The sequence below is a fragment of the Zingiber officinale genome, chromosome 6A (assembly GCF_018446385.1).
Source record: "Zingiber officinale cultivar Zhangliang chromosome 6A, Zo_v1.1, whole genome shotgun sequence".
Taxonomy (NCBI): domain Eukaryota; kingdom Viridiplantae; phylum Streptophyta; class Magnoliopsida; order Zingiberales; family Zingiberaceae; genus Zingiber; species Zingiber officinale.
In genome coordinates, this window is record NC_055997.1 from 114,349,159 (window position 1) to 114,374,512 (window position 25,354).

The following is a 25,354-nucleotide window of genomic DNA, read 5'->3' on the forward strand; positions in this document are numbered from 1 at the left end:
ATATTTAGCACGAAATCTCTCAGTTCCACTGAATCAGAAAATCCTTCACTTTCATTCCTTCAAAGTAAAAAAAAAATGAAAAAAACAGGGCTACATACAACAAAAATCCATTGAAACAGCAAATTGTTCTTGAGTTCCTTCATCGCTCACTGAACAATCATCAAAGACCCAACTTTTTAACAATCTCACAACTATTTTATCCATTTCATCCTGCTCCAAGTCTGAGCTTGCCGTTTTTATGGTATGCCCACACCTAACTTAGCAAGTGCACAGCTTTAGGTTCGAGCATGGTATTCGCTTCGCGATTAATAGCAGTCTCCGTCAAACTTCAGAATATTGTTTTCACTGGCTGCACATCTTGAATTACTTAGCTGTCACCTTGGCCCGGAGAGTTCGATTGCTTGGACAAGCAAGGACGAGTCATCGGTAAGGTTAGAGTAGCATCTCTCTGCGAAACTGAACTCGGGCATCTTGAAGCTCTGGGAGTTGACTCTCTGTGACGCTTCCCATCTCTCCACGAGGCCATCGCCTTCGAGCATTCGCACGACTTCAGACATTTTGGGCCTGTGGCCAGGGAGGAACTGTGTGCACAAGAGCGCAACTTGCACAATCTCTTCAAGCTCAATCAGATCGTAGTTGTTCTTTAAGTTCTTATCAATGAGCATATCGAGCTTCTTCTCTTGATGGATCATCTTCACCTGAATTCATGGTTAAGAAAGCATAGGTGACTACGAATTACCGTATCAGTATATGATTAATCCAACAATGGTGATGCTCATCATTCTTACCCAATCGAGCATGGTGCCTTTCTGGTTCACAGACTTCCCGAATTCTAAAGCTGTCCTGCCAGTGATGAGCTCGAGTAGGAGTATTCCGAACCCAAAAACATCTGTTTTTTCAGACGACTGCCCAGTAGAGAGATACTCCGGAGCAATGTGTCCAACGGTACCTCGGACAGCAGTAGTTACATGTGAGTCCCGGTGATCCAAGAGCTTTGCTAGTCCAAAGTCACCTACTATGGCTTCGCAATAATCGTCTAGCAAAATGTTACCAGCCTTTACGTCTCTGTGAATTATCTTTGGATCACACTGCTCATGAAGGTAGAGTAGACCTCTTCCAGCTCCCAGTGCTATTCTCTTTCGAGTAGTCCAATCCAATGGGGGTTTTCCTATATCAACAAGAAATGGATTAAAGGATTTACCAGATTTATGTATCTGAATGTGAATGTTGATCGACTAAATAATCATTTTTTAGATTTTATCATAACTTCAACTGCACAAATCATTCAAAGCAACTATAAATCTTATTATAGTAACCATTAGGTTTTGTTCTTTGGTGGTTACCTTTGAGCCGAGAAGCAACACTTCCATTTGACATATACGGGTACACAAGCAGCCTCTCGGTTCCAGTCATACAGAATCCGCAGAGTCTAAGGAGGTTCCGGTGAACGGCAAGGCTAATCATCTCAACTTCAGTCTGAAACTGGATCTCACCACCAACGGCACTTCCATCCTTGAGCCTTTTGACAGCTACTAGAGTCCCGTCTTTTAGATGGCCTTTATAAACTATTCCAAAGCCACCTTTACCGAGTATGTTCTTGCTGCTGAAGTTATCTGTCGCAATCTGAAGTTCCCGAAACTGGAACCGTTTTAGATTTCCAAGGCAGACTTCCTCATCATGTTGTTCTGTACCAATTGACAATATTATGTTCTTGAGTCAGCACTGATGTAGTATTTAAAGGATCAAGATGCTAATAGATCTTACTCATTACTCACCATCGACATGGTAAAGAATTTGTTGGGTATGCCTTTGCTTCCACCAAAGAAGTATCCCAATACCTAGAACTACTAAACCGAAGAAACCAAAGCTGAATCCAACTGCCATAGCAACTTTATGGTTTCTTGGTTTTGATACGATCGTAGTGCCTTCATGATATATAAATCGAAGTTAAAATTGAAAGACAGAAGACAAAAAAAAACACAAATTAAGAAGCAAAAAAATACTATAACATCTATAAACACCAAGTACACTATGTCAAAGATCAAAATCTGAATTAAATCTGTCACATAATCTTGCTTTTGATGCATTTAAACAAAATATTCCCTAAAACAAAGAAAAAGAAATCACAAGATTCAAGTTTGACTAACTCTCTGAATTATTCAAGTCGTAGGACATCGGCATGGGAGTCATCCCGAAGCACTGTTTCTCCGAATCAATAGCACAAATTAAAGGATTTCCAACAATGCTGCAAAATTCAAAATATTGAGGTTATATAACTAAATACAATCAAACAAGAGGGATCATTACTACTCAATAAAATACTGAAGTACCATTCTTAGTAGAAAAAACAAAATTTTACACTGTTCTGAGTAGAAAATGAAGCAAATGCAACAGTGAAGATATTTGCCAACCATATGTAAATTTAATTATCACATACAAAAGAGACATCGATTTCCAATGATAGTAGGATTCACAACATTGAGGTTACGAACGATACCAATTTTTAGGAACTGAGGGTCTACTCAATTGAATGCTCACTGACTATTCCAAATGAGCAGACACAGCTCTAACAGTATGCCATGTTTCAAATGATAAAACTAAAGACAAAGATGGAGAAGAGAAGCCAAATTTTCTTACTTGAATGTCTTTGCCGGAAAACTCGGTACAGGCCCACTCAAGTTGTTGTAAGACAAGTCCCTGAATCATGAAACAGAAAGTTCTCAGCCAAACAGTTCTTGTACGGTAGTTCATCGAATGACAAGCTCATGTGATGGCTTACAAGAACGCAAGCTGTGTCAGATTGGTCAAAGACATAGGGAATGCTCCTGAGAGACTGTTATTATTAAGCCTCCTGGTTTCATTTCACAAAAGTATATAATCAACTCATGGATCCATAGCCTAAAAGGGCAAAATTAGGGCACACTACACCACTTTGTTCTTACAAGTACTGTAGATCTTTCAGCAGGCTTATGGAGGAAGGGATTTCACCAGTGAAGTAATTGTTGGAGAGGTCAAGCGTTTTGAGCTTTGAGAGCCTTCCAATCTCTTTAGGCATGGGTCCTGATATGTTGTTGTTTTGGAGGAGCCTGCAAAGTAACATGTCCAAGATGAGCAATGAAAAAAATATTCCCTAAACCAGTTCTCGTTATCCAAATGAGAACTCACACAATCTCAAGATTTGTCAGATTGCCAATGCTCGGAGAGAGTGTGCCGGATAAATTTTGGCTTGGAGTTCCTCTGAGAAGATAAAACTAGGAATCACTTCTAAAAACAAAGCAAGAACAAGCGAAAGGGGGAAAGAATGTGTGTAGGGCACTCACAGGCCAATGACTAAGTTCTCGGACGAACAGGTAACCATGGTCCAGCTACAAGGATCCACAGAGTCCTGATCCCAGTTCTCAAGAACGCTGTGGGGGTCTTTCAAAGAGGCTTTGATTCCCATCAAAGCTTGAACTGTGAAAGCAAAACCCCAAGAAGAACACATCAAAGGGGAAGAAGGAACCGAAACAAAAACAGGTTGGCGCGTTACCTTCATAGTTGACGCCTTTAGGGGAGAGAAGCGCAGCAGAGGGAGCCCAAGAGAAGAGGAAAGCCACCAGAAACAGCTCGTGTGCATATTTACTCCTCCTTGGTCTCATTGAACCACCAGACTTGAGTAAGAAGCTTCCCATGATGAAGTGCTGAATCCTGGATCAAATCATTAATGGCCTCTTCTTGTGGATTCTAGTCTTCTTCTCATGAATTGGAAGAAGAAGAGTGCAGGCTTTGGTAGCCCTCTCTTTCTTCTTCCTCCTGATGCAGTGAGTGGTGAGTAAAGGAAGAGGAAAAGCAAGGGACACACATGCCTGCCACCTTATGATGCTGGAATGCTAGAATCTGGAAACGAGCGTATAAATAAATAAAAAATGAGAAAAATCCTTGCTTTATGGGAATGAGTGAGATGTATACTTGGTTGAATGACTGCTATAAAGAGCAAATACCATGCGGATGCAAGCTGACAATGGCTGTGCAAGTGTGTTGAAGGGGAATTGTTCTGGCAGATTGAACAATTGGATAAGAACTAGGATTGGGATGGGAAACACTTCATACGCTGACAATGAAAAATACAAGATGTTTGAACAACAAAAATGACATAAAGATCGGATTTTGGCAGTTGGGAGTGAGCAAATGGCGGATTTAGTTGGATATTAAAAAAACTATAAGAAATTTCCAGAGCAGGTTTGTACGAGACCGAATCTAGAAGCAACAAAATATCACGAGATAATTTAGAACAGAAAAGAAATAGGGCCAGAATGAAAGTTACAATTTATTGATAAAAGCGAAGCCATCTGCATGAGAAGAGGACAAAAGAGAGCAAGAGTGAAGATGGACAAGGCAACTTTGTTCAGTACCTTTCTCTCGAGCTGTCACAACTCGAAGACAAAATAGATGGATTGTGAAGCACCGTTGGATCTTGATCATGTCATTTTGGGATTCCTCAAACGAGGGAGGATAGAGATGGAAATGGCATGAGAACAGACTTTAATAATGTCTGTCATCGCTCTTCTGGGAGCTCCACTCCACTGACTGAAAAATGGGAAACGATATCTACAAACTGTGAAATGAGAGAGATCATTCAGTATTTTAAATTGACAAATAGAAATCAGTAGTTAGTTTTGGTCAGTTTTTAGAAGAAAAAACAAATTAATATAGCATGCAAACTGCAGTTGGAACTACACTTCAGGGTTCTAAAATTCTAATAAACAATAATTTATCTCAATAATGGTTAACATTGAGTGAGAATGTTCACTGACCAACAAACTTCTTACTGGATGTGATGAGATTGTTCGATCTTTTGTGCATTAGACCATCCAATTCACTAAATCATTTTATCATATCATTTTAATAATGCTTCTACCAGCATGTGGTCACAAGAACACTGTAAATTATACCTCTTTGATTTGATAGCCTAGGCAAACCTAGGCAAAAACATGAGTACGAACTCAAAACGATTTGTATTTGTTTTCTCCAAAAACAAACAATCAGGAGCATTGTGTAGATTAATAAATACTCAAAAAACATTAGTTCATCCCAATGACATTATTTAATTTATTCCATGCAAGGGAAGGCTCACACGCCGCTATGATTCCATAATTCCATCCTGTGTGATGAGTTGTTGGTGGGGCAAACTCACTTCAAAAGAATGGCGAGAAGCTCAAGAAGAATGGGGGAATGCAGCATCTTTGTTGGGCTCTCTTTCCATCATTTCCATCCATTAAAAATATCGCCAAAGTGCTGCCTTCAAGCTCGCCAGTGGTGAGTGCGCCCCCGTGTATTATGTATCTTCTCGGGGCATGTTTTCTTTTGGTTTATTTATCCTCCCAACGAAAGTTTCTTCTTCAAACATGTTCATATCACTTGCCTTGGCGCAGAGGGGCAAGCCAGCAGACTGTCAATCGTTGTGAAAGAGACAGCAAAAGCAGACTAAGAGAGAGGAAAACGAACAGTACAAGAGAGAGAGACACACACCAAGTGGGAGACCATGCAGATTGAGGGAAGAAAAAAAAGACACTTCAACAAGAAATTAAACATTTAACTTGGAATTTTTTTTCATAGTTTTTTGCGTGCAGACCTTTTTTACGGCTTGAAAAAGTTTTCCTAGGAGTAATATATCGAGGAAAAAAAACACCTCAATTTTTTTTTACCAAATGGACCCTATCAACTTCTTATATAAAATAACATAGGTATATGTAATCGCTCATCATTACTCCTATATCGAGGAAAAAAAACACCTCAATTTTTTTTTACCAAATGGACCCTATCAACTTCTTATATAAAATAACATAGGTATATGTAATCGCTCATCATTATGATATAGAAGTGAATACGTTCATGCCCAGTGTTCCTATCAATCTATCTTAGGATTAACACGAAAGAGATAAATCACAGACGGCTACTAACATTTGGAATAGTGACTAGCACATAAGGGAGTCATTTACCTCGACTTTATTAAGATTCGAACCCCAGACCTCATTGTGGTAACGCCTCATGCGCTAGCCACTAGATCCATCCGAGGGGAATCATGATAATATATGAAATTTACCATCCTAATGATCTCACATGGTCGATCTCATGAATATCTATAAGGAGATAAATTAGGAAACTACAATTGATCAGTGCAAGAAGGGCTTTTTGTAGGATCGAAAAAATACTAGAGGGGGTGAATGGCGATCTTCGAAACATTTGATTTAAAACTAAGTTACGCAGCGGAAAACAAAAATAAAAAAGATAATGTTACACACAAATTAGTTTTACTTGATTCGGAGCTTTCGACGACTCCTACTCCAAGGTTTGTACTCGTCGAATACTTTCGTTAGACAATCCACTAATAGTTCGAATGGTTACAAATTGAATACAGGAACTATATATGAAAATTACTGACAACAAAGAAAGTGAGAAATCTTGATCTATGGTTGTCGGAGAAGCGTCACAGCGTCGCAGGAGTTTTTTCGGATCACCAAGCAAGACTGAAAGTCGTAGCAATTGTTGTGTAGAAGCTCCTGGTCGAAGGCCTTTAAATAGGCTCATTCCGGGTGTCTGGAACCCCTCTGGGTGCCTGAACCACGTGGCTCGGCCAGTCAACGCGCTCCACCTCAGATTGTAGATGAATTTTAGGATCGGGACGCCTGAACCAACTCCGGGTGCCTGGACCGCCCGGGACACCCGCCTAGGCGAACTGCTCCGGACGTCCGGAATCCCCTTTTCTTCAATAGCTTCTTTCCTGCAGAAAAGATTAATCCAGGTAATAGAAAATATTTTTACCCTACAAAACAGAGTTAACACAACATAATAAAATGAGTAGTAATTAGATCATGTCTCCCCGAGACCAAGATCTAGTCAAGATCTTAACTTAGGTTTCCCAAATAGACCTAAGCTGAACCGACGCCTACAGTTCCCTCAACGGAGAGTGCATCCTCACTAGATCTTTCTTCCAGTTGATTACCTCCACTTACCAACTACAGTCACTTGACTTGCATTTGACCCACCAGGTCTTCAAGCTAATTGTTAGGTCCGCAGATCCAACTGAAATTCGGCCGGTTGTCAAGTCTCGCGGACCCAATCGGACTTCCCTCTAGATATCGGGCTCCGCGGACCTATCTGGACTTCCACCAGCTATCGAATCTCACGGACCTAATCGGATTTTAGCCTAGTATCAGGTCCTTTAGACCAGTCAACTCCTGCATGCCTGGTAGAAAGGTTAGACAAACAACACATCTAACTTTAACTTATTTATCATACATTAAAATCATATTATTAGTGCAACCTGCACCAACACTTTTTTCCCTCGGCTTTGTTAAAATTCCAATTCTTACCATATGGTAGCAATTCTGCTCCGCACTAGCCAACTCAACCCTTTTCCGGGGCACATCAATATCTCTATCATAAACATTGATCCTGTCTAAAAGTTAGAGAAATGGTGTGTTGGGCAGGTGGCTGTGAGGTTGATTGAACGAAGACTTTAGATGAGAGCAGGGGCTGCAAACGGGAATCAGCCTTTCTAATCTGACCCACTTTCAGAAAGGCGCCAAAAATTTCACAGACCTCCAAAAAATCTCAAATTTTGTGGAGATGTCTATTTTATTCATGTCTACTTAGAATATATATATATATATTTATCACATATCCTAAAATTGACATAAAATTTAAAACTAGCTAAATAGTTCAATTGAACTTTCACCTAAAGTCCTAGTGTTGGTTTCCTCTTGATGTATCTGCCCATACTAAATCATAATCTATCTCTAGCATTAGTTTATATGACATCTATACATCAAAAACTAATTTTCATGCAATATGAACCCAATTCATATTTCAATGCATGAAACACATCCCAATTATGTCAACCCACTAGGTTAGAGACTTAAGTTCATCTCCTAACCACTTGGCACATTTGGTAACACATCTACCATGGGTCCTAGGGGCTCTTCCTAACCTTATGAATCTTAACCTTAATCACCTCCCTTGGTGACTCATCCACTATGGCTACACTCACATGGTGTACCATAGGTGACACTTGGCCTATAAACTTGACTTTCTTAACCTTAGACACCTTGTCTTTGGTTAATTTATTCTTGTCCTTCACCTTAGACACATCATCCTTGTCATAATTATATGTCACCCTAGCATATTCCTTCTTATTGGCCTTGGATGACTCTCCCTTGTCCTTTGTCACACCTCCCTTACCAATGTCATATGTCACCCTAGCACTTCACCTCCACTTGGCATAGGAGGGACCCAATTTGACACTTTTAGATATTTGACCACCCAAACACATATCAAGTCCTCTAGGTCCAATAATGAACTTATCTAGGACTTTCTCCATTTCTTCAAGTCTCACCTTCAAGGCTTGATTTTCTAATTATAGGGTTCTAACCCTTGAATCAACATGTCCAACTTGGACATCCCTAGACCTACCCACCTTCCTAGACATATGTCTCCCCTTCTTGGGATTTATGCTTAGGTTTTCACCCATTTTCCTTCCCTTAAGCAAAATGGTTTGAGTCTTAGTAGGTCTACCCTTACTAGATTTATCATAAATATGTCTCCTAGGGTTATCGCCTATATTAACTCTATTCCTATCATTGTACCTAAATGCATGATTATTCTTGGGTAAATAATTTACATTATTTTTAACAAGCATATAAGAATTAGAGCTTGGATTAAATTTTAAAATAGAGATTACCTTCCCTTTTACCTTTGAAGTTCCTCCTTGACTTGAGCTCCTCTTTTTTTTTCCCATTTCTTCAAGTGCGCCAATTTCTTGAGCTCTCCTCTCCTTGGGCACTTTATGTGGTAGTGACCCCACTCACCACATGTAAAGCACCTAATATGTTTCTTCTCCTTCTTCTTCCTACAACTCACATTAGTTTCTAAATTAACTTTAGTGAGTTTAGGGTTTACCTCCTTTACCTTCTTGAGTGAAGGACATCTACTCTTGTAGTGCCCCATCTTACCACACTCAAAGCATTTGATGTGGTCCTTTGTGTTCTTCTTGGTAGTTGAGGTGGAGGGTTGAGGTTCAAAGATCTCCTCTTCCTTATATTGTTCTTCTTCCTGTGAACTCTTCACTTGATGATGTGGACGATTCCACTTCTTCCTCCCTTAAAGATATAGATGATGCCTCCTCATCTTCCTTCTCCTCCTCAGATGATGAGCACGTGTTAACAACTGATTAGTCCTTTTCCTCTTGAACTAATGAGTCATTCTCCTTGGGTTCCTTCACTACTTGGAGTTTTGTAGGATCTTCATGAAATACAATTACCTTTTTCCACAGGTCACTTGCATTCTCGAATTTACCTACACTCACAAAAACGTTAGGGGGCAATAAATTCAATAAAATTTTTGTTACCTCCTTATCCGCCTCTGATTGCTCCCTTTGCTCCTTGGTCCAATATGGAGGACGGAGGCGTTTTCCCTTCTTGTCTGTCGAAGCTTTGAATGGATCCTCCAATGTCATCCAATAAACCCAATCCGTTTAGAACCAAGTCTCCAAACGAGACCTCCAATACCTGAAGTTTTCTCGGTCATATGGAGGTGGGATCTGGATATCCTATCTAAGCGGGTCTTCTGACTCCATCTTCCTCTAGCGCTTTGCTCCCTCGACGATTTGTTCGTAGAAGACCGGCCTAGCTCTGATACCACTTGTTGGGACCTTGACGCCGCTAGAGGGAGGTAATGGCATCTTACCCAAAACGTCGCTTCCTATAATGGTTAGTGTGCACAACAGAAATACAAGACAAACACTAACAAAAAGAGGCAAACCTAACACGTTGTTTAACGTGATTTGGAGATGAAGCTCCTACTCCATGACTATCCATAAGGTAGATGATCCCGATCCATCGGTGGATAACTCCCCGAAAAACCTCCGGCTAGCTCGAGTAGCTCCTTGTGGGTGGAGAAACTTTGCCACAAACTCGCACAAGCTCTTGATCACTCAAGAAGATCTTGGAGACTCTAATAGGGGTTAACCACCTCTATTTTGGTCAACCTTGACCAAGCACCACAAGTTCTATTAAATAGAACTCAGGAGGAAACACATAGCTGTGTTTCCCGCCACCAATCGACTAATAAAACCACTAGTCGACTGATACTAAGTGGAATTCGACCGTTACAGACCAACGGCTCAGTACCAGTCGACTGGTAAAAGTATCAGTCGACTGTTTCACATAGGTTGAGCGAACAGAGACATTATGTTCACTATCAGTCGACTGATAAAAACACCAGTTGACTACTACAACACTACTACATAATTGCTACAGTAAAACCCTAAACCTAGAATTTTACCCCGAGTACAATCTCTCATGCACGCGTCCTTGCCCACACAACCTAGGCCTAGCATTCTAGCCTCCTCCATCAGTCTCGCGTCCCTCAGATGCTCCCCATCATTCATGTCTTACCTTCTAGAGCTTCCTTCGGTCTTATCCTTGTTGTTGGGTCTTCCTTTACCAAGAGGTCGTGCCTTCGAGACTTCATCCATTGCCAACTCACACTTGGACTTACGTTACAAAGACTACATGCTTGGACTTACACCGCCAAGACTCACCCTTGGACTTTTCTCCTTTGCCAAGATCACACTTGGACTCTCCTTGTTGTAACTGTATCCTGCACACTGACAATGCATATCAAATATAACAATAAACCTAACTTAAATCTTTAGCCAAATATCAAAACCTAGGGTACCTAGATTGCTCCAACACTTAGTATATGTGTTCTCCTTCGTATGGATCTTCTGAAAAGATCTAGCTAGTTTATTCGTTGCATTTTTTGTGTGTTTAGCGCTCTAGATCCTTACAGGGGTCCCTCTTGCCAATTGATGGGACCTACAGGCCTTTTCCATCTCATTTTGATTTAGAGCTTCTTCTTCTTCTTTCCTTTGACTGAAATCTTCCTTAGGGTTGCTAACACAACCTTGGTTGGTATTCTTCTCCATTTTGTGAGTTTGTGAGATGAACGGAAGGCTTGTTCGTGTGGATACCAATAGAGGCACAGACACATGGTCGTGCTGAGATCCTTGTTGTCAGGAGTTCGTGTTTATGTAACAAAAGTAGAACTCCTTTTTAACATACTTAGTATATGTTTTCTCCTTCGTATGAATCTTCTAAAAACATCTAGTTAGTTTTTCCATTGCACGTTCTGCGTGTTTAGCGCTCTAGATCCTTATAGGGGTCTCTGGCGAAGTTCCTCTGATGCTCAGGTCAGTGTAATGCCCGAGCGAGAAATTGAATAGTAGCTGTAGCAGAGCGTGTCAAGGCGTATTAAAATGTAAAACATCTCAAAAGCGTCTTCAGGCGTACCTTGGCATCGGAGATGATCCCCTTTATATACCACCTCTCATAACATCCACAATCATGAGGTGGTAGAGAATGTCGAGTGTCAGAAGTTGTCAAATAAGGGAATATGTATTCTGGGAGGTATATAGTCACCATCCGAGTAATCTTCCATTACCCATGTGTACCTTTTTTGTAACTGACGTTATTAATGAGACAGTTGAAAGAATATGTCGTCATAAAGTGTCAACTAATGAAAAATGTAGAGTCATCTTCGAGGAAGGTTATATTAAATGTCTATGTAATAATAAAAGAATATTCTCTAACAAGTGGTTATTATTCTTTGACAGACTGTTGCAATTCTCTGGCAATGTGATCCCCGAAGATATCCCGACCGGACATTTAGCCAATCGGGTATATACATAAGAGCATAATACTGAGTATGGTAAGGCGTTCGACCCTTAAGATCGCTCGGATATATACTGTGTAATGTTGGAGATCTAATAATGAAGTAATGGAAAGTCAAATCCCTTAGTTTGGACAGTTTTTAAGATCAACCGACCATATGCAGGGATACTTGTGTTGGTGCAGTGGGGACCGGCAAGAGGGGGTGAATTGCCTGCAAATAAAAGTTATACCCTCCTCAAAGCTTTTCAACTCTAAAATAAAGCAACACTTAATAACAAAACAAAATAACATAAAAGAAATGAAACTCAGCTATTTGACTTGGTTACAACCGAGACGGTTGTTAATCCAAGGCGGTGGAAAGGCGCACTAAAAGAGTCTCCTTCTCTGAAGGCGGAGAAGCCTTTTACACTTTTACAGCACAGTAGTTGCTAAGAGAATGAGAGTACAAGAGTTTCTTTTTCGTTCGTATTCATTGTTTTGAATAACTACCCGAGACCTCCTTTATATAGAGGTTCTAGAGCTTATCAGATAACCTGAACCTTCGGGATCAGGTTTGACTCGAGAGGGATTGGTCGACCGATCCTGCTGTACCTGCCCAGTCTTCCGTCCAGGTGCAGTCTCTGAGGATTGAGCTTTGGTTCGGTTGACCGATCCTTATGTTCGATCGACCGATCGACCAACGGTCTCCAGCTGAGTTAGCCCGATTAACTTGCTCGACTAAGTGTCTGGATTAACTTAGGTTCGATCAACCGATCAGGTGATTCGGTCGACCGATCAGCTTTACCAACGGTCAGCTTCTGACGTGGCATTGGCGGTTGGCTGCTGATTGAGAGGGGTTCGGTCGACCGATCAGGAGGTTCGGTCGACCGAACCATTGACAAGTCAACTTCCAGTTGACTTGCTCTGGTTCAACTTCTTTGGGTGATTTTGGCCATCCGGAATAGGGCTCACCCGAACCCAGTTCTTGGCCTTCTCCTCGAGTACTCTTCCATCCTGGCTTTACGTCTCTCGAACGTCGAGCACATTCTTCACTCCCACCGGTGTACTCTTCCGCAGCTCTCTCGTCCTTCGGACGCACCAAGCCCGTCGACTCTCTTCTCGTGTCGTCCTTCTCGCTAGCTGCGTCTTCTGCTCGACTTCCTGCGCTCCTAAGTTCCTGTACACTTAGACACAGGGATCAGACAAACAGGACCTAACCTAAACTTAGTTGATCACATCAAAACTACCATGGGGTCCAACAATCTCCCACTTTTTTATGTGCATCAACCCAAGTTCAGGTTAGGATAAAATAAACAGATAGTAATTTAAAGAAATTACTAAACTAATAATTCAGGCATAAATTTGCAACTTTAAAATAAATTGCAACATGAAAATTTATACTTAAAAAAAAATTTAACTAACTCCCCCTAACTGAACTTATCTTTATTCTCTCTCTTTGATCACAGCAAAAGCCGGGTGTAAACAAATGTCAAATATTGAGTTAGGTTTAATTTTTTAAAAAAATTCTAAGTTTTGAAAAAATTTTAAACATGAAAATTTCTAAGGAAATGTTTGAAAACTTTTCAAAGCATTATCTAATTTTAATGCTTTTATCAGAAAGTTAATTAAACATTTTATTTCGATATTTCGGCTTCCAGGTCGTGGCGAGACACTAGGCCTTCTTGATTATTGGAGCAACAATCACTTCCTTAGACAAAACTTCATAAAGAAATTCATTGTTTAATTTACTCGCTGTTAAGCTCTAGACTTATCTAGTTTTAATTTAGTAAAGATTTTGGAATCCAGTATAGATTCCTTCCTACTGGGTTACTCAAAAATTTAGGGGGTACATAGTTTCTTGGTATTTTCCTAAGTTGACCATGATGCTTCCTTATATACTAATTTAATTTTCCATATAACTTTATTTTTGAATGTGGAAAAACATTTTTAAAACATGCATCAGTTTTCAATTTTTTAATTTCTAATTTTAAAACTTCATTTTCTGATTTCAAATATTCATTTTCCTTTTCTACTTTATCTAATTCTTTAGAAAGAGCTTTAATAAAACGAAAGGACTATTTAGGGTTTAGGGCACGTACCATACTTACCTCGTCTTGCGATGCTCCCCCTTCATCACAGCTTTCTTCTTCTTCTGTTGTTCCTCCCCCTTCATCTATGCTCATTTCTGAGCTAGACGTTTCTTCTAGCTAATGGTTGGCTATCAGTGCTAGTCCCGAGAATTCTTCGACTTCGGATTCGGAGGACGATGAATCATCCCACGTGACCTTTAGGTTGTATTTGGGTCGAGCTGGCTTCTTACTCTTTTCTTTACTTTTGCTCTTCAGTTTTGGGCAGTCATCTTTTATATGTCCTTCTTCGTTGTAATTGTAGCAACGAACCACCCTTTTCTTTTGCTAGAACTTTTTCGACTGCGATCTAAATTTATTAGATTTAAAAAATTTATTAAAGCGTCTTACCAGTAATGCCGCTTCGGATTCGTCGATCGAGGCTTCGGAGTCAGAACCGTTTATTCTTGCCTTTAAGGCAATGTTATGACAAGACTTCTCTACTCCATTTGGCTCTGCAACTCGAGATTCGTGAAGTTCAAAAGTAGAAAACAAATGTTCTAGAGTACTTACCTTGAAGTCCTTAGAGATGTAGTACGCATCTACTAAGGAGGCCCATTCGGGAGTTCTTGGGAAGGCGCTGAGCGCGTACTGGATCAAGTCCCGGTTCGTTACTTCTTCTTCGAGATTGGTTAGTTGCGTGATCAACTCTTTGATCCTTGCTTGGAGTTGCGCTACCTTCTCACCTTGGTTCATCCGGAGGTTCGTAAGTTGAGTCCGGAGGATATCGCGCCTCGCTAGCTTAGCTTCCGAGGTACCTTCGTGAAGCTCCAGGAATTTTTTCCAGAGGTCTTTTGCTGAGTCGTAGCTTCCGATTCGACTTACCTCTTGTGGTGGTAGCATGCTAAGCAGGTGGAATTCTGTCTTTCCGTTGGCGACAAAATCGGCTTGCTCCTTCTTTCTCCACGTGTTTTCTTCTTTATCTTTCGGCGCTGCAAAACCATATTTCATTATAATAAGAATATCAAAATCTGTTTTAAAGAATACCTCCATTTTTCGCTTCCATGTAGCGAAATCTCCGTCGAACTTTGAGGGATGAATGTTTGCGCTGGCCATTGTTCTGATCTTTGTACTTCAGATGGTGATTAGTCCTTCTGAGACTGTTGGGCTCTGATACCACTTGTTGGTGCAGCGGGGACCGGCAAAAGGGGGGTGAATTGCCTGCAAATAAAAGTTATACCCTCCTCAAAGTTTTTCAACTCTAAAATAAAGCAACACTTAATAACAAAACAAAATAACAGAAAAGAAATGAAACTCAGCTATTAGACTTGGTTACAACCGAGACGGTTGTTAATCTAAGGCGGTGGAAAGGCGCACTAAAAGAGTCTCCTTCTCTGAAGGCGGAGAAGCCTTTTACACTTTTACAGCACATTAGTTGCTAAGAGAATGAGAGTACAAGAGTTTCTTTTTCGTTCATATTCGTTGTTTTAAATAGCTACCCGAGACCTCCTTAATATAGGGGTTCTAGAGCTTATCAGATAACCTGAACCTTCGGGATCAAGTTTGACTTGAGAGGGATTGGTCGACCGATCCCCAGGTTCGGTCGACCGAACTTGCTGTACCTGCCCAGTCTTCCATCCAGGTGCAGTCTCTGAGGATCGAGCTTTGGTTCGATCGACCGATCCTTATGTTCGATCGACCGATCGGCCAACGGTCTCCAGCTGAGTTGGCCCGATTAACTTGCTCGACTAAGTGTCTTGATTAACTTAGGTTCGGTCGACCGATCAGGAGATTCGGTCGATCGATCAGCTTTACCAACGGTCAGCTTCTGACGTGGCATTGGTGGTTGGCTGCTGATTGAGAGGGGTTCGGTCGACCGATCAGGAGGTTCGGTCGACTGAACCATTGATAAGTCAACTTCCAGTTGACTTGCTCTGGTTCGGCTTCTTTGGGTGATTTCGGCCATCCGGAATAGGGCTCATCCGAACCCAGTTCTCGGCCTTCTCCTCGAGTAGTCTTTCATCTCGTCTTTACGTCCCTCGAACGTCGCACATGTTCTTCACGCCCACCGGTGTACTCTTCCGCAGCTCTCTCGTCCTTCGGACGCACCGAGCCCGTCGGCTCCCTTCCCGTGCCGTCCTTCTCGCTAGCTGCGTCTTCCGCTCGACTTCCTACGCTCCTAAGTTCCTGCACACTTAGACACAGGGATCAGACAAACAGGACCTAACCTAAACTTGGTTGATCACATCAAAACTACCACAGGGTCCAACAACTTGTTTCTAAAAAATGGAGAATAGAGCCCTTGAGAAGCCTGACTGGTACTTTAAGCCAATCATCCTTATACTGGAAGGTTTGCCCCCAAAGTGATATTTGAACTCTGGAAATCCAGTCAAGTTTTTTATGAGATTTGTCTTGTATGTTTGCTTGGCGAAGATAAAGATACTGAGCCCTGTAACTCTAGTCAGTTGTTTATCTGGCCTCCCATATACAAGAGGATGAGAGAATAAATAGTGAAGACCCTTATGTTTGACTGATTGCCATATTCGCCCATTGTATACTAGGCACACAGAGAGGGATGTTAGGTCCCCGGGTCCTGTCTGAATATTATTCTTGTCGGCCCTACGGTCGGTTGGGACTCTCATGAACCCGAACGGATGATGACTGATCAGGTATATACTAAATGTCTTACTATTGGCATGGAGTGTTGGAGCAATCCCAATGGTCCGTGCGATCATGTGTTTTGGTGTTTGAGCAAAGGGTTTAAGTTAGGATCACCCTTGTATTTGATATGTGTATTTGAGTTGTGTAGGTTTACAGGATACACATGTGACTCAGGTTGATGACTTCGGGTCCGGTGAAGGATGGAGCATCCGAGGGACCATGGACAAGGCAGCGAGGACAAGGGCCGATGGAAGCGACTTCGAGGCATACACGAAGGATGACATTGGGACGAGCCGCGGGCTTGAATATCCGAGGGACGAGAGCCAAAGGAAGTATGCTTGAAGGCAAGAGGTCAAGGCTGCAAAGAAGTATCAAGTGAATCATAAGGGTGAGGGTACGAGTGCACGAGAGATTGTACTCAGAGTAAAATCCTAGTTTTAGGATTTTACTATAGCGTTATTGTAGCAGTACTGTAGCGCTACTGTAGCAGTCGACTGCATGTTTTAGCAGTCGACTAGTGCAGTCGACCGCGCAGTCGACTGGGTGCGAACAGAATGGTTCTGTTCGTTCGGTCAGTGTGGATCAGTCGACTGCATGTTTTGGCAGTCGACTGCACTAGTCGACTGCAAGTTTTAGCAGTCGACTGGTATCAAGCCGTTGGGATGTAACGGTCGAATTTCCACAGAGGGCAATCGACTGCATGTTTTGGCAGTCGACCGGTAGGCGGAGTTTTCAACCCGCGCCCTATATAACCAAAGCTTGGGAGCTTGGTTATAGTTGACGAAATAGAGGTGGTTAATCTCTATTAGTAGTCTACCTGTGCCCTAGCTTGTAAAGAGTCCTTGGTGAGAGTTGTAGTGAGGTTTCTTTACCCACAAGGAGCTACGTGAGCTAACCGGAGGTCTTCCCGGGAGTAATCCACCGACGGATAGGGATCATCCACCTCAAGGACACGCCATGGAGTAGGAGTCTTATCTCCGAACCACGTAAATGATCGTGTAGCTTGGTTTGTATTCTTTCTTGTCTTTAGTTTAATTTCCTTTAGCTTGTTTGTTTGTATTTCCACTGCGTAAGCTAACATTGTAGAAAGAAGCGAGTATTTGAGGGTGTCGTCTATCCAACCCCCCTTCAGGCCGGCCACCGATCCTCTACATGGAGCACTAGGTTCCTTTGGTCAAACCGATCTATTGGCTGAGCATCCTGACACTGAGGGGCTTAGTGCTAGGCGTGGAACCAAGCCTTGTTGCAAGTGGCCCCCTGACTGCCACCTCCTTAACTTGGACCACTACCTCACCTTGATTTTGACTGTCATGTATCATGACTTTGACTATCACATTATACATGGGTTCGTTTGTAACAGCTTGTATCATTCATATTATAACATCTATGATTTTATAACTATTACATTATATATTTAATATAATAAAAATAATCATATTATTATAGTTATGATTCCGTAACAATTACATAATGGTACAATCATGTTCCCATATATATTCATATTGTAATAATTATAAAATCATAATTACTACTAATTATTTCAATTATAATTTTATAGTTGCTAGAAATATAACCACTGCTCTTTTGTATCTACCGTAACTGTTATAATAACTACGATTTATAATTACTATAATATAAATTTAACTTATTCTTCTAACCTTTAGATTGTTACAAATTTTATTGGTAATTTGCGTTGAGATTTATTTTTATCGCCAAATTTATTATAATTTTAAAATGAATATTTTTCATCACGGATTTTCATCCCTAAATTATTATTGTTTTTTAGTGAGAGTTTTTATACATTCACAATGTTTTAGCAAAAAGTAGAAGAGCACAAACAGCTTCTGCTCCCTGGTTTTTCTTGCAGAGCAATTGAATCAGTTTACTTTAAATTACTGCGTTTTGTTGTACATGTTAGCGAAAGTGCTGCCCACATTGAAACGGTTGCTAAATTAGCGTAGGCTCTTTTTACCATGGCGAATGGAAATAGATATGTAGAGATCAGGAAGAAATTTTCAGGGAGAAATTCAAAAAAAGGAAACAGTATTCTGTTTAGTAATTTTAACTTTTTAATTGACTAATTTGGGAGACGATCGATTCCAGAAAAAAAAAAAAACCTTTCTTGTTTACATGGGTAAAGAAATAGAATGATTAAAAAAATTATGACCAAAAGACCTTTCTTCCTTTCTTTATTATTATTATTATTATTTAACCTTTCCAAGACATTTAAAATTACAAATTTCTTAAAAATCACACCTAACTTCTAGATGTCTCGGTCCATTTGTTGGAGAACAGATCTCCTAGTCTTTTTTACTTCTAGATGTCTCGGTCCATCTATTGGAGAACAGATCTCCGAGTCTTTTTTTTCAATTAAAAGATGAACTACTGACTACTCATAATTATAATGAGATCCTAATTTAATCATAATTAATTATATTTTTTTAAAATTTATCATTCCTTTTATGTTATAATTTAGTTTAGAGAGAATATCCGGAGACCTCCTGGAGGTCATCCTCTCGGCGCCCAGTAACCTAGCCACTTGTCCACCATCGGTCATCTTCGGACGACCTCTGACTGTCCTTTTCGAACTAAATTATAACTTAGAAGAGACGGTGAACCCAAGAAAGGATCACAACCAATTACAACCGGATCACGATCACGATATTATCGTAATTATGAGTGGTTCATCCTTTAATCTAAAAAAAAACAAGAGATCTGCTCCTCATTTATTATCTTAAAAGAATGTTTAATTAATTAGAGGAGGACAGATTTATTTTAGTGAGATAGAAATTAATTTTATGCACTTAAGAAAAAACTTCTTACATCTCCTAATCATTTTGTAATATATTATAAGTTGATTATATAATTTATATCTCTTCACGTAAAGGATAAATTATGAAAAAACAATAGAAATAAATATAATTATATTTTTACTAAAATCAAAAGACACATTTATTTTTTATTTTGTCTCACATCGATCATTGTGATATTACATTTAAAGAACACCATGGGATGCTACATTTCAAGAACAATATCAGTATGGTGGTGCATTCTGATGCTGTATTTTAAAATTTAACACCACTTTAGTGTTACATAAATTCTAAAATTAATATCACAATGATATTATTTGAAATCTAACAGCACCATGTTATTCTTTGAATATAATCCTATAAGTTAAGGTAGAGTGTCATGATTAAATCCTCGAATGATAATTAAGAATCTAAACTTTAGGCTAAATTATGATGTATTATTAAAAAAAAAATCGTCCTTAGTGGATAGCGGACATTAATCATTTTTTTGGAAAACAATACCACACACTGGTTAGTGGGAGGGACAACATTGAAAATTAAGTACATCCTTTGTAAATCTAAAAGTTAAATGTGCCGATTAGAATTTTACAAGCCCTTTGAGATCAATTGGCATCAGCCGACTTTCCTAGCCTCCATCGTCAATCTCATAGATATCTACCTTGTTCGACCTCTGACAGGAAGATCGCTGAACTATATATAGTTTCTCTTGAACTTTATAGTGTCATCTATCTACGGATCCTGAAAACAAACGGTATGTTCATCAATAAACAAACTTCCCAGCACAAAATAGCAAGAGCCTTCACATTTCATTAAATGAGATAGTCCAAACTCCATAGATTATCACAGATATGATGCAGTACAATGCCAGCGGAATCACAGCAATCTCCTTGGAGCATACATATAGTACAGTGATAGCAATCATTCCGAGATTCTGCTACGGCCAAACCTCTGCAAGAATCCAGTCCACGGCCATATATGGATATTGCCAAATATCGCTGCCATGAACGGAGGGAAAGAACAGAACGCGTAGATTCATATTTGATTTCAGCGTTTTGTTTGAAAAAAAAAAAAAAGAGAGTAAATTTTAGCATGTGAAATTTTTTCCTGATTTCTAAATTCTTTTGTTTTCTCTGGAGGTAGAAGAGGAGAGGGGGAACTGAGAACCGGAAAGAAGCGAAAATTTACCATGACTCATATTTAAATTTGATAGAATTAGATAAAAGTACGGAGGATAAAATGAAATTTTTCCAAGAAAACTTAGTAATTTCGAACGAGTAAGATAAAGTCGTGAACAGATTGGATTTTATTATTCCTATTAAGTAGATTTATTTGAAAGTTGAAAATGTGAAATCCAAATTTCTTATATTTATTGGGTTTCGGATTATTAAATCCAGGCTCAATATTTGTAACCCTTTAGTTTAATATGTTGGTTTAAGAAGTATCGGACAATTAAATATGTATTTTAATAATAATAAAAAGATTTAAAGTTAAGTTATCTTGTTATCTAATAAATTGAACTAAATATGTAGAAAAGTTCTAAGTAATCTTAGGTAAAGGAAAGTCGTAATTATGATTAGGTAGATGGGAAGCTCTAGCTGCGGTTAGGTAACGAAGTCCTGATCAGGGAGATTGAGCAAAGTTTTAGCGAGTTGAGGACTTTGGCGAAATCCTAAAGTCGAGGATTATAGGTGAAAATCCTAGGGGTCGCAAACGTCAGGTGGGAGACTGAACGGATCATGGATCAGACGCTCGGCATAAAGTCCTAAAGTCTCGGACGCTGAATAAAAGTCCAGGCGATCTAGAGGACCGTTTTGGCAAAAAGTAATTTCTCCTAAGAGAAGTAGGTGAGGGCGCGTTCCTCAAAGAGGGAATAGTAGGCGTCGGTTCGACCTAAAGTTTTTACAAAACTCAAAGTTAGGACTGGACAGTTCGAATGCTGTCAAATTTTATCGTTCTTTACATATTATTTGTTTGAACTAACTCTTCTTTTTTTTTTTTTTGCAGGAAAGAGAAGTGTGAAAAAGGAGAGTCCAGGCGCCCGAACCAGTGTCGCCCGGGTGGGTGTCACAGGCACCCGGGCGGTCCAGGCACTTGGAGCTGGACCGGGCACCCAAACCAGATGTCACGCCCGAGGTAGTCCCTGCCAGAAGAAATTTCGACAGCATCTCCCCTGTACGGGTGACAATATGAATCCAGAATACATATATCCATATATCGGCCCACACGGCCAGAACAATACTATACAACTAATAACCAAACCACGCAGTTTATATCAACATTCCACACAGTTTAATATGAACAATCCACGCAGTTTAATATAAAGAAAAGACGATATAGAAATCATCGCAGATATATGTGATCCGGTAGTGAGAGTGGGCCCCCCCCACTTCCTGCAAAGTCAACGCCAAGTGGAAGTCACCGGAACAGCCGCTCACTCAGAGGAGAGTGTGGTCCGACCGGACGGACGGCCTTAGATGGCCGGTTCGATTGGCCTGCCGGCCGGCCTATGGGATCGAGTACCCGGAGTGGTCCGGCCGGCCCGCACTTATAGTTGGGAGGCACCCTGTCAAATCGGGGTTCCGACGCAGTTAAAAAGGTCATGGACCGAGCTGACCTTTTGACCGACCACAGTCATAAAGCACCCCTGTCTGTTAGTCTCCACAAAGCACAAGTAAACCACTGCGGATGTCCGGTCGGATGTTTAGGTACCTGTCCGCTCGGACTACAAGTTTGGAGCAAGGGAAAAGGCCAGAGGATTTCTTTCTTTGACAACCTGTAGGTTTCACGTGTGTGCCATGCTCCAAATCTTGTGACAGGGGATTCTGCTGTCCCATCGAGGGCATGCTTTGACTGTATCGATATGGGTCAGGTAAACTTTCTGACAGCTGCGTACCTAGGAAAGGACAGGTAAGCTTTCTGACAGCCGCATACCTAGGATAAGACAGAGGACACTTATGCACCTTGGCACGCGTGCCCAAACCTTTCACAGCTCTATATAAAGAACTTCAGGTTTCACTGACAAGGGATCCTGGGTACGTACTCTGAGACTTTGGGAGCCACCTTATTCATCGTAGTTTACCTGACTTGAGCGTCGGAGGGTCGTCGCCGGGAACCCCTTCCCGGCTCGACTTCTGTGCAGGTTAGTCGGAGCATCGCGCCACCAGGTGGAGATCTACATCATCGAGCTAGGGAGCGCCACGTGCCCAGCGTCTGTTGATTTCTGGTTCGGACAGGATCAAATTGGCGCCGTCTGTGGGAACGCACCTGCATTCGAACAAGAGCAATGGACGAGGCTGGACGACAACACACGGTGGCGCTTTCAACAGAAGAACTCGAAGCTCTGGTCGAGATGAGGGCTGCCAAACTCGTGGAGCAAAGACAAAAAACATCAGCCGAACGGCCAGAGCAACAAGCAACATCTGCGTCCGGTGGCCGAGCGGAAGCACCTCCAGCCACCATCGCATTCCATCGGGCCTTATTTCGCACCCCTGAAGCCGCACCAGCTCGAAGAGATAGAGGCTCTTCTTCAGACGAAATTCCAAGGCGGGATGACAGAAAAGGAAAAGCTCCCCGGGCGGACTCATCTCCCGAGCGAATCAATCGCCAATTCTCGGAGGCTATTTTACGAGACCCTCTACCCAAGCACTACGTGCCTCCGACGATCGGCGAGTACAATGGAACAACGGACCCGGATGATCATCTGGGTAAGTTTGATAACACAGCCACGCTCCATCAATACACCGATGGAGTAAAGTGCCGAGTCTTTCTTACCACTCTCTCGGGATCTGCTCAACGGTGGTTCCGGAGGCTGCCGGACGGATCCATCACTAGCTTCAAGGACTTCCGAACGGCCTTCCTCCACCACTTCGCCAGCAGTCGGCGTTATCAGAAGACAAGTGTCAGCTTGTTTGCCATCAAGCAAGAGCCGAGAGAATCGCTTCGAGCTTACATCCAGCGATTCAACCAAGTGGCGATGGATATCCCAACGGCCACATCGGAGACGATGATGAACGCCTTCACGCAAGGCCTTGTGGATGGGGACTTCTTCCGGTCGCTTATCCGAAAGCCGCCCCCGAGATTACGATCACATGCTACATCGGGCCAACGAATACTCCAACCGAGCGCGCACCTGTTCATGCCGAGCGGAAACAGAACGCCGCTCAGCAGCCACCCAGAGGACCGAGGGCCGAAGCAATTCGATCCCCCCACGCCAGATCGCACGTACAAGAAGTGGCTGCCGCTCGGCTCAAGCCAAAGAAGAGGTGGACCCCTATGTTCTGCTCCATCCACCAGTCGGATACGCACAACACGAGGGATTGTCGAAGTCTTCCCTTCGTGGCTAACCCCGTTCCCAGGAAAGCCGAACGGCGGTCGCCTCCCATGAGACAAAGGGCTCATGAAGCTGACCGGTGGCGACATCACCAGACGCCCGATCGGCACCGATCCCCAAGACAGGAGAATCGCCGGGCGTCCAGAGAACGGTCCCGACCGTCCACTCGGGAGGAGGAAAACAGGAGCAATACTTCCCGGGGCGAGATCAACGTTATTGCTGGTGGGCCGACCGGAGGAGACTCCAACCGAGCCAGAAAGGCGGGCGTCCGGCAGCTGCAGATCCACGCGGTCGGCTGTAGCCAAGAGCGGGCCAGAGGACCGGAAATCACTTTCGGACCCGGGGACTTAGGAGTGGACATCGAGAGCCGCGGCGCGGATATTTATAGCCGCGCCGTCTAGCCCAGACGTTAAACCGTAGAGCCGCGCCGACCGGCTATAAATATCCGCGCCGACGAGCTCCGTCGTTAAAGATCGAGAGCCGCGCCGACCGGCTATAAATATCCACGCCGACGAGCTCCGTCGTTAAAGATCGAGAGCCGCGCCGACCGGCTATAAATATCCGTGCCGACGAGCTCCGTCGTTAAAGATCGAGATCCGCGCCGACCGGCTATAAATATCCGCGCCGACGAGCTCCGTCGTTAAAAATCGAGAGCCGCACCGACCGGCTATAAATATCCGTGCCGACGAGCTCCGTCGTTAAAGATCGAGAGCCGCGCCGACCGTCTATAAATAATCCGAGCGGACGAACCGACGAGCTCCGTCGTTAAAAATCGAGAGCCGTGCCGACCGGCTATAAATATCCGCGCCGACGAGCTCCGTCGTTAAAGATCGAGAGCCGCGCCGTCCGGCTATAAATATCCGCGCCGACGAGCTCCGTCGTTAAAAATCGAGAGACGAGCCGGCGTCTATAAATAATCCGAGCGGACGAACCGACGAGCTCCGTCGTTAAAAATCGAGAGACGAGTCGGCGTCTATAAATAATCCGAGCAGAATATCGTCGACACTGCAATTATCCGTATTCTCCGCCGTCAGACCGACACTAATTTCCGCTCGGACTCGAGGTATAAAAGGTTCGGATCGGCTTATAACGAGCGATTCTGGCTAGCAGCACAGAATGATATTCGGCCGAACGGAAGCGCTGGGGGAAAACTCTTGGCAAGAATGCACCTCGAATGCCCAAGGTATGATGTGATAGAAGACGAGCGGACAGTACAAGTGTTAGCAAGGGAACAGTGTCAAAAGATAGAGTACACGAAAGGAAAGCATTTCATTAAAATTAAAACCTTAGGCCGAGTGGCCTAATACAAAAAGGTTCATGTTCAGCCGAGCGGAGAAATTACAAAAATTACTCGATGTAGTCGTAGAGGTCCCTCGGAATGTTGCTCAAAAGCTCCACTTGATCACCGGCCGGAATATTGGTGGACTCCGGAAGAAGGCCCTTCGATTTCAGATAGGTCATAGTGGCCGTAATGGCCAAGTCGAAAGCCGAGTACATCCGCTCGCAAATTTTCTCCGAGAACTCGGGCAATCGGATGTGGCTTTGTCGGAGAGCGGCGACTCGGCTCGGCTCGGCATCCTGGTATTCTTTGAAGGTTGCCTGGGAGCTTGTGAGGGCCTCATTCAGACGTTCAATCTTCTCCGCATCGGCCGAGCGGCCTGCCTTCTCCCGATCGAGCTGCTCCGTCAGCTCCTTTATCTTCAACTCCAGGCCCCGGGCCTCCACATTTTTCTTCTCCAGATCGGAGATGGCTGTGTTCTTCCGAGTGGTGGCCAGAGTTATCTTTGTGTCAAGCGA

At 42.4% G+C, this 25,354-nt stretch overlaps 1 protein-coding gene across 2 annotated transcripts; it reads right to left on the bottom strand.

The window, feature by feature from the left end:
* Positions 1-91: 91 nt before the first annotated feature.
* Positions 92-4,239, bottom strand: LOC121997549 (protein NSP-INTERACTING KINASE 1-like). 2 transcript variants are annotated; one of them, XM_042552015.1, is made up of 12 exons: positions 3,981-4,239; positions 3,530-3,876; positions 3,321-3,453; positions 3,166-3,237; positions 2,943-3,086; positions 2,780-2,851; positions 2,638-2,697; positions 2,148-2,245; positions 1,776-1,925; positions 1,344-1,685; positions 789-1,168; positions 92-698 (listed from the first exon to the last, which is right to left on the bottom strand). In XM_042552015.1, exons 2-12 carry the CDS (start codon positions 3,669-3,671, stop codon positions 375-377), a joined length of 1,917 nt encoding a protein of 638 aa, XP_042407949.1. In that variant the 5' UTR covers positions 3,672-3,876; positions 3,981-4,239; the 3' UTR covers positions 92-374. The 2 variants fall into 2 exon arrangements, with proteins under 2 accessions (XP_042407949.1, XP_042407950.1); XM_042552016.1 differs by having other exon boundaries at positions 3,949-4,239.
* Positions 4,240-25,354: the final 21,115 nt, after the last annotated feature.